Below are 10,002 nucleotides of genomic sequence, written 5' to 3'. Positions count from 1 at the left end.
GGCGAAGGGTCTTCCGCTTGAGGAGGCGCATCAGTGGACGCAGGCAGGTCCGCCACCGGTAAGACTGGAGGAGAGGGAGAAACAGTTGTGATAGCAACCCCGGGTGCTGGCAACGGCTCGACCACCGGCTTGAGGCCCCAGCCCTCAGGAGTGAAAGAGGGATCGCGGGCTAGTAGGAGGGCATACATCTCCAATTGCGCCTCACGGTAACCCAGGCGGAAGTCTCGCTCACCGAGATCGAGCAGATAGTCGTCACCCTCCGCAGTCGCCAGCCATTCATTCGCCAGCTCCTCCTGTCGACCAGCTATCGCCGACTTCACATCCGCCTCGAAGGCTGCCGACCCCTTATACTCGGTGACAGCAGCGACGGCCTTGCCCCGCTCTTCCTCCCATTGGCGGGTCACCCTCAGGAGCTTGGCTGTATGAATCTCTCTTGCCTTGGTGAAAGCTGCCTGCTCCTCTTAGCGAGCTTCCTCTGATTGGCGCAGGCGAACGTTGAGACCTTGTATCCCAGCCTTGAGGGCCCGCATCCGCTTCTTGCATCAAGAGGAAAAACAAAAGAAGGAAGAGAAAATCAAGAGTAAGAAGGTTGAAGGCTCACCCGGTAAGATTGGCGCAGTGAAGCCTCCAAGACATACTCGTCTTGCATCTTGCTCGCTGCCTCCAAGTCCTTCGGGAGGAGCACGTGCTCGGCCCAATGTTGCACCGAGTAATCGCCCTGTCATATCTGGGCGTCCTCGTTGACCTCCAAGCTTATTCGGATCTTCTTGGGCGGAGGCACGTCCGGCTGTTCTAGTGGACGTTTGGAGCTTGGGCTATTTGTTGGGGCTGGAGGCGGAAGTCGGGAAGGAGAAGCTGCGGGAGAGGTCGACAGATCCACCACATTTCTGGGTGGAGTCGCACGGGGAGCTGAGAGAGGAATCGAGGACGAGGTCGTTGGATTTCCAGTCGAGCGCTGCGTCAGTCGGCGCCTCATTTTTTCCGCACGATCGGCCATCGCGTTGGTCGGAACATCAGCTTCCTCCGAGCTAGTAGACGCGGATTCGTCGAGACCTGTACAGACGAAGAGAAAAGGTTAGCCATCCGGTCGAGAAGAAGAGCAAGAGGAAAAGGTTCAGTAGAAAGCTACTTATGGTGGCCGCCCCAGTAGAAAGAAGACCCCATTTCGCCATGGCCCGCAGTCGCGACCAATGCTTGGTGGAATAGGGCCCCATGCTCTTCAAAAACTTGGCTCCGGGGTGAAGACGGCTCGCCGGGAGCAAGGCTTGAAGAGAGCAGCCGGCCACATGGTCGGGAAGGTAAAAAGAGAGTAAGAAGGGCGAACAAAGAAGAAGTAAGGTTTCCAGTCCTTTACAGAATCTGGGAGACCCTTGAAGAGAAGAAGCCCGGGTCGGGCGGAAACTTGGACGAAACCCTTGGAATGAGAGCCGACCTTCTTCATAGTGAACATGCATCGGCAGAGTTCCATGTCGGCCTCACAGAGCCACCAGCGACAAAGAACAACGAAGCAAACAAGGAGGCGATGGGAGTTGGGTACAAGCTGACCCGGGACAAGGTTGTAATAGCGGAAGAAAAGGGAGAGAAATGGATGAGGTGGCACTCGAAAGCCAAAGGCCACCGAGTGCAAATGGATACCGATATAACCCTCCGGCGGGTAAAAAATAAACCGGTTTTCCGGCGGAAGGACAACGGGATGGGAGGCCAAAAGGAGCTTCCCGACGAAGAGGAGGATGAAGTAGAAAACGAGGAAGAGGAGGCGGAGGACCCCGCCGGACGGTGAGAAGAAGAAGACATAGCTTAAATGCAATCACCAACTTGGAAAGATTCCGGCAAAAGGCAAGGAGAAGAATGGGGGTCACGGTTAGGGCTAGGGTTAGCCTAGACGGCGCGTCTAGGGCCCTAGGCGCGAGAAAAGTCAGCACAACCCAGCCTACCCAATCCAGGCCCATTCTCAGCCATGATTCCTGGGCCGCCCAGTGTCTAGGCCAGACAGCTTGAGGATCGAGCTCAGGGCTGACAGAGTAAAGAGGTCGACACGCATAACCCGATTTCGGTATCCAACCAGGCGAGTAGTTAGGGCTCTGGACCCGGAGTCGTCGCCGACCCCACGGTCGGCCAAGTGGGATCGACTGCCCCTAGTAAGGAGTTAAGTCGGATGAAGGAAGCCCGACAACAATGATAAAGTAAAGCTCTTTCTCTAATGACAAAGAAAAAACAAGACAAAAAAGAAATGTTTATTGATCAAAGAGAGATAGGCCTACATCCCGGCCAAGTTACAAGCTAAAGCATAAAGCTAGATCATGGACTGGTCTTTTCCTTTGTCAGACGGGTAGGAGGCGGACCCTCTAGGAACAACTGGGGTCGAAAAGTAAGCGGAGTTGGATCTGGCTCCGGCATGTCATCCACATAGACCGGCGGCTTCCCGTCATCGATCATTTGAAGAGGTCTTTCAGAGCACTGGGGGACATGGCCACCCCGAAGAGCGGAGGAACCTCCCATACTTCCTCCTCGTCTAACGGCGGCTCGTCTATCACCGGTTCCACTCGCCGGTTAGTCGAGTCCACTGGAATCACATCCAGCATGTCCGGGGAAACTACAATAGGATCAGAGTTGGAGTCGCCTACTAAGCGGCCACCGTTGGCTAGCCTCTGCTGCCTTAGTTTCTCCAGCCGGGCCTACTCCTTTTGACGAATGGAGAAGCGTCAGTCACCGATCCTGTAGCTCATATCGAAAGGAGAAAAAGAGTAGCAGCCGCAAATGGTATCAAAAAGAGAGGTGAAAAAAGAAAGTGAGAAAAAGCCCCATTTATAGCCAAAATCAATCGAATATCGAGGAGCAAATCACAGAGGAGAATCAAAACTGCCATCATCAGGCAGAAAAGAAGGAAGGGATAAGGGTCAGGAATCTATGTCAGGGAAATATCCCATCAATTTCGCTCGGGAAGGGCGAGATTTGTGTCATGGCCTGAAAAAAGTAAGATCTTCCAAAGATACTGTAAGATCGCGGGTGTCAGACCTTGGGAAGTGCATAGGCCAACTCGAAGGTCAGGCGAATGACAAGCATAATCAAACACGCGGGAAAGAAGAGTCAGAAAAACAAATCCACACCGGTTTTATTAAAAAGGAGGGCGATACATTAGAGAAGGAAGGAACTTTATTTTATACTAATATGTGTGACATTCCTCTCACAGCTCTCCTCACTCGACATCGCACCTCGCCACTTGAAACCCCCGGATAGCGTAGTTCACTTGTCAGAAGAAGAGTGCTCGTCTCGGAAAGACATCTCCTCTGATGGACCAGTAGGAGATGGGAAAACCGAGTCCCAAAAAGCTGGCATGAGGGGTGGAACAATGGGCGCTTCATCATTAGGGTACAGCTCGAGATAACGAGCAAAGTCAACATTAGTCGTTAGGTCGGTAGCCGGCCCGCCAAGGTCATCCAGAGGAATAGTGAACGTCATCTTAAAAGTTAGTCGCTCCGGGACCGCTACCTCGACGAAAGTTCCGTCCTGGGCCGTGACACGAGCCTTGGTCTGGGGCGGAGGGTCGATCGGAGAAGAAGAGTCCTTCACGGGAGGCGGAACCTCAGTCGCCATCCGCAAATCAGAAGAAGCAGAGCTGGAATGATGCCTCTGGGAGGAGGGGTCTGTGAGCTTTCTTCTTGCCTTTCTCTAGCCTCGACCGCTTGAAAGGAGGGGGGCGAGGCGGCGACCCGAAGTCGATCTTTTTCCTTTTATGGGAGAGCGCACGACCCATATTGATTGAGGAGGTGAGGAAAAAACCAAGAAGCCAGAATGCTATTTTTCAGCCTGAGGAAAGAAGGAGAGGGTTAAAACGGACCCGGTGAATCAGGCAGATCGCACAGGATCCGGGCGTTATCCAGTTATTAAAGATAGAGGATTAGAAAAGATTTCTGGGATTGACAAAGGGGATGCGGTTACTTTCCAACATTCGAGTAAGAAGACTGAATATTGAAAAGTGAGGGACTAGCTGATGGGGTGTGGACCCCGGGCCCAAAAGCCTGGAAGCCCAAGGAAGTAAGAAGCCCAAGAGAGCGGCTCAGGGAAAGGAAGAGGCCAGGCCCAAAAGAAGGAAAGCCCGGGAGAGGCATGGACCGAGTCGGGAAGTCGGCCCGACCCCGAGGTCGGAGCAAGGACTCGGTCGGCGCAGGGAGCAAAGAGCCGTTGGAAGCATTTAAAGGGGCGTTAAAGAGCCCAGTCAAAGAGCCGTTGGGAGGCCCAGTAACGGTAGCCCAACGAACCTTAAGAATAACTAGTAATTAACCGGCTAATTAAAGCCTTAAATGTATGTTTTAAGGTCAAATTCAAGGGAGGCCTACTATAAAAGGCCCCTCCGAGGTTGTAAAAAGGCGGCGAGTCCATGCCTAAAGAATAGATATTCCATTCACTAAGAAAACTCATTCCTTTCCATTTTTTGAAAGGTGAATCCACCAACTAAGGTTGTGTTGGACCTCCCTGGGCCCAAAAACCCTAAAACCAACAATACTAATGTCAAATAACTTGAAATAAGATTCACTCAGGTTTTTTGGGGCCTGGACAAGAAATTGGCACAAAGAAAGCATTTTCCTTCTGTAAATTGGCTGATTTCCTACTCAAAGTACTCAGGGGTGCGTTTTCTAATTGCTTTTAACATATGCATAATTTCAGTAAAATCTAAACTAGCCTTTTCCTTGGATCATTATGCTTATTGAGAAAGCATTGCACTATGTTTGTTAAAACTTGCCCAGGCACTGGAGTCCTTTTATGAAAAGTTTGATCCTGATTTCATTAACATAAGAACAAAAGCTCGAGAGGTTCTGCAGAGGGAAGATGACCTAAATGAAATTGTGCAAGTACGTACTTTTACTAATTTCTTGTCATCCATTTTGCTTCATCTTTTGAAACTTCTAGGACTATAAGATGATACTGAGTTTATCATGTTTATCACAAAATCAGAAGAATATTGAAGTGTTGCTGATCTCTTTTATTTGTTGTAGTGGAATATGTTAACGCTATTATTGGTTTGACATTAATTCATTAAATTTTGAAATCATTCTGCCTTTGGTTCTTCAAAGTATAGTGGTACTTCCACTTAATGAGTCATGAGTGTGTTTGGCAGCCATGATAAGCTAGCTTATAGGTTATGAGAAGCTAACTTTTAGCTTTTAGATCCATTTGCTAAGCAAATTTTTTTAAAAAAAATTCAGTTACCCTTAAGTTTTTGTACAAATCACATTTTATTTGTTATCCCATTTCCACCACTACATGTTACAACTATCTTTACATTTTTTATCTCTTTTTTTTTTCCTACTATCATTTTTATATTTTTCAAGAAAAATTATACTATTAAAAATAAAATAGTTATAATAAGAGTGTGTGATCTACAAGATTGTAGATACATATTTCTTTGAGAATTTTAGATTATTAGATGAACTTGTTGCAAAGTAGTATGTTTTTAGAAGAGCGGGATGTGGAGTTTCCAAGGATCAAAATCTTCAGTTATGGAGATTTAAGAGATTTTGGAATTAAATGACAAAAATACAGTCCAAATTTTGTTTTATTTAAATTTTCCGTGCAAATTCAGTGGTAGGTCCAAAAGTGTCCAAACCATTACAGTTGAGAGATTTGTCCGACTCTTTGGCAATGTATTCAAGTTTTACTTTTTGAAGTGGAGAAGAGAGATTTTGTGTAGTTATCCATCCACATTAAATGATGACAAGCTCAACCCCCTCCATGTATTCATTTTATAAGATGGCTATAACTATGTAGATATTTGATAATCCATCCATATTAAAGTGATCCATCCATCCACAGCTGTATAACATTAGCGTCTTTTTATTCGTATTCAGACTTGGAAAGTGATTCCACTAAGGTTATCCCTTTTCATACTAAATACTTTGATATTATTAATAACAATAGATTAATCACTTTATCACTTAGAAACTAACAGCCATAACAACCTTATTAAATGGACTGAAAACAAGCCAATGCCAGAAATGCAACAGATATGCTATTGAAAATTTAGACCAGCAAGATTATAAGTGTTATAGAGTATTGATACAGTAAGTTTAGCATAAGTGGAGTAGGAATACTCTCTTTCAGTATAGGATACAGCTTTAAGATTGAGTGGATTTAGGGAGGATCTTCGATTATATAAGTGAAAGGCTAAAAATTGTAATAATATCGTTTCAAAATGCGTCCATAATCGAGTATTCATATATGATATTCATAGTATTATCAATTGACAAATATGGATCGGAGTTGGATGTATGAGAAACGCAGTACACTCAAATATACACAAGGGGTTCAAGAGTTTATACAATATGCTGAAGAAAATAAAAACAAAAACGCGGAATATTTTATAACGTGACCGTGTTGTGATTGCAAAAATTTTAAAAGATATCGCAGTTCTAAGGAAGTGAAGATCCATTTGATACGCCGTGGCTTTAAGGAAGAGTACAATAGATGGATATGGCATGGTGAAAGCTTACCTCCTAGTACAAGTGTTAGGGAAACTCATGCAAAGAGTGAAACTCAAGCAAATAGTCAAACTCAGGCAGATAACGAGCAGAATGATGAAACTCAAGTTAACAATGATGAGGGTGATGAAATTAATGACTGAATAGATGAAATGATGCGTGATATGCAGGGAGATTTTAGTGAAATGCCTCCTGAATTTAAATGCTTGTTTGATAATGCTGAAAAACCTTTGTTCATTGGGTGTGCCAAATATACTAAGTTATCTGGTATGCTTAAATTATATAGTTTAAAAGAAAAGAATGGATGGAGTGATAAGAGTTTCACGGGATTATTAGAACTAATAAAAGATATGCTTCCTAGTGATAATGAACTTCCGAATTCAACTTACGAAGCAAAGAAGTTGTTGTGTCCGTTGGGTATGGACATTGAGAGGATACATGCATGTCCGAATGATTGTATATTGTATTGGAAAGAATACAAAGACTTGCATGTGTGTCCAAAGTGTGGGTCATCACGTTATAAAAGGAAAAATGTTGGTGATGTGTGTAAGGATAAGAAAGGTCCACCAGCGAAAGTGTTATGGTATTTACCCGTAATACCAAGATTTAAACGCATGTTTGCTAATCCAAGGGATGCCAAAAATTTGCAATGGCATGCTATTGGAAGAAAAAATGATGGAAAACTAAGACATCCAGCCGATTCACCACAATGGAGGAATATTGATAGGAGCTGGCCTGAATTCGGTACTGAAAACAGGAATCTTAGACTTGGATTATGTACGGATGGAATGAATCCTCATGGTAACATGAGTAGTCGACACAGTACTTGGCCTGTCCTTTTGGCAGTCTACAATCTTCCACCTTGGTTGTGTATGAAGCGAAAATACATCATGTTGTCCTTGTTAATATCAGGGCCTAAACAACCAGGAAATGACATAGATGTATATCTAGCGCCACTTATTGAAGATTTAAAAATATTATGGAATGATGGTGTGCCGGTGTATGATGCTTACAGTCAAAGTAGTTTTACCTTACGTGCAATGATCTTTTGCACCGTAAATGATTTTCCAGCTTATGGTAACCTATCAGGTTATACTAATAAAGGAGCAAAGGCATGTCCTATTTGTGAATATGAAACAACCAATCTATGGTTGAGTAATAGTAAAAAAAATGTGTTCATGAGTCATAGGACATTTCTCCCAATTGATCATCCTTATCGAAAGAAGAAAAAAGCTTTCAATGGAAAATCATAGACTGGAGTAGCACGTTTGCCTTTATCTGGACATGCGGTCTATGGACGTGTTAAAAATGTTGATGTTGCTTTTGGCAAAATGTGTAAGACTACTCAGAAGACTCTCTGGAAGAAGAGGTCTATATTTTGGGATCTACCATATTTGAAGCACTTAGCAGTTAGACATTGTCTTGATGTGATGCATATTGAGAAAAATGTTTGTGACAGCATTATTGGAACACTGTTGAACATTCAGGGAAAGACAAAAGATGGTATTAAAGTGAGAAAGGATATGGTTGAAATGGGAATACGGGAGAAGTTAGCACCACAAGAATAAGGAAAACGAACATACTTACCTCCATCTTGTCATACTTTGTCCAAAAAAGAGAAAACAAGTTTTTGTGCTTGCTTAAATGCTGTCAAGGTTCCTTCCGGTTATTCATCGAATATTAAAAAACTTGTGTCAATGAAGGACCTTAAATTGGTTGGCATGAAGTCTCATGATTGTCATGTATTAATGCAGCACATGTTACCTATTGCTATTCGAGATGTTTTACCAAAACATGTTAGGCAAGCTATAACAAAACTTTGTTTCTTTTTCAATGCTATTTGCAGTAAAGTTGTTGACATAGATGTGTTAGATGCTTTGCAGGCTGAAGTGGTTGTTACTTTGTGTCAACTTGAAATGTATTTTCCCCCATCTTTTTTTTTGATATTATGGTGCACTTGATTGTTCACTTAGTGAGGGGAATTAAGATCACTGGTCCGGTTTTTATGAGATATATGTATCCGTTTGAAAGATACATAGGAATATTGAAAGGATATGTGAGAAACAAATATCGACCTGAAGGAAGTATAATTGAAGGTTATAGTTCTGAAGAAGCAATTGAGTTTTGTACTGATTATTTAGCTGGTGTTGAGTCTATTGGTGTTCCCAAGCCTCTTCATGAAGGAAAACTCAGTGGGAAAGGTACTATTGGATACAAATCATTTGTTCCGCCTACAAACTTGCGAGATAAGGCACATCATCTCGTATTGGAACACCTTACTGAGGTTCATCCGTACTTGGACCAACACATGTCCATGATAAGACAACAAAATCCTTCAAAGGGTGAAAGATGGGTGGCTATTGAACACAATCGCACTTTCATAAGATGGTTCAATGATACTGTGATGGAAGAGCTATCTCAAGTGCCAAATAATTTCAGTGAAACCATAAAATGGTTATCATTTGGACCTACATTACTTGTGAGTTGTTATGAAGGTTATGACATAAATGGATATACATTTTACACCAAACGACAAGATGAAAAGAGTGTGGTGCAAAATAGTGGGGTTACATTAGTAGCAATATCAAAAGATTATTCAAGTGCTAAAGATACTAAACCAATTGATGTTGCTATGTCTTACTATGGTGTGATTGAAGAAATTTGGGAACTTGATTACAATGTATTTAAAATTCCTCTATTCCGTTGTAATTGGGTTGATAATAGAAGAGGTGTTCAGATAGATGAATTGGGTTTTACTTTGGTTGATTTTAGTCGGTTGGGTTATCATGATGAACCATTTATACTTGCATCTCAAGCAAAACAAGTGTTTTATGTTTCTGATCCTGTTGATAACAAGTGGTCAATTGTCTTACAAGGTAAGAGAAGTATTGTTGGTGTTGGAGATGTTGATGAAGAAGAGTATGATCATTTTGATGAAAATCCTCCACTTTCAATTGGTATTCAGTCTTTATCTTCAGATGAAGATAACCTTGAAATTAGTTACATGCGTAGTGATCATGAAGAAGGATTGTGGGTTGACCAACGTGCATCATAATTTTTTGTTGTAAGATTCATAAGTTGTTGACAATAACTTTTGTTTGGTATTTTATTGGAATTGAAATGCAATATAATATGTTTATTGATATTTATACATATATTTTGCATGTGCAGGTATATATAGACAACCATGAGTGATCAAACTAGAGAAACTTCTAGTTCAGCCCTTAAAGAAAAACCTAAAAGAAGAGGTCTGAATGCATGTAAAAACTTCAATAAGAAAAAGGCAAAAGAAGAAGTATCAATTCAGTTTGATAAATATAATAGGCCGGTTGGATCATATAGCAAGAAGTTTGCATCTTATGTTGGGGCTGTGGTTCGTGGTAGAGTAGATATCAACATCGAAAATTGGGACAAAGTAGAAGGAAGGATCAAAGATTCAATTTGGACAGATGTTAAGGTATCTAATAACTTTACATTAATTGTTAATTAGTGATATAAGTTTAATTATCAACTATTGTTATTGCTT

General features: G+C 42.5%; 1 protein-coding gene and 1 long non-coding RNA gene across 2 annotated transcripts; both read left to right on the top strand.

Moving 5' to 3' along the window:
• Positions 1-4,534: 4,534 nt before the first annotated feature.
• LOC109169495 lies at positions 4,535-4,794 on the top strand. Its single transcript, XR_002052229.1, has 2 exons — positions 4,535-4,625; positions 4,746-4,794. It is a non-coding gene; the product is annotated as an uncharacterized LOC109169495 (long non-coding RNA).
• Positions 4,795-7,090: 2,296 nt separating this feature from the next.
• On the top strand, positions 7,091-9,531 carry LOC109169475. Its single transcript, XM_019318357.1, has 4 exons — positions 7,091-7,588; positions 7,730-8,025; positions 8,323-8,394; positions 8,508-9,531. The coding sequence occupies exons 1-4, from the start codon at positions 7,091-7,093 to the stop codon at positions 9,529-9,531; spliced, it is 1,890 nt and encodes a 629-aa protein (XP_019173902.1).
• Positions 9,532-10,002: the final 471 nt, after the last annotated feature.

The sequence above is a fragment of the Ipomoea nil genome, unplaced genomic scaffold, assembly GCF_001879475.1.
Source record: "Ipomoea nil cultivar Tokyo-kokei standard unplaced genomic scaffold, Asagao_1.1 scaffold3314, whole genome shotgun sequence".
Taxonomy (NCBI): Eukaryota; Viridiplantae; Streptophyta; class Magnoliopsida; order Solanales; family Convolvulaceae; genus Ipomoea; species Ipomoea nil.
This window is presented reverse-complemented; position numbering and strand designations above follow the sequence as displayed.

Coding starts and splice junctions, on each gene's coding strand:
- LOC109169475 (XM_019318357.1), top strand. CDS start 7,091: ATGTTTGCTAATCCAAGGGATGCCAAAAATTTGCAATGGCATGCTATT. Junction 7,589..7,729: donor ATACTAATAAAGGAGCAAAG/GCATGTCCTATT, acceptor GGAAAATCATAG/ACTGGAGTAGCACGTTTGCC. Junction 8,395..8,507: donor ACTTTGTGTCAACTTGAAAT/GTATTTTCCCCC, acceptor TCCGTTTGAAAG/ATACATAGGAATATTGAAAG.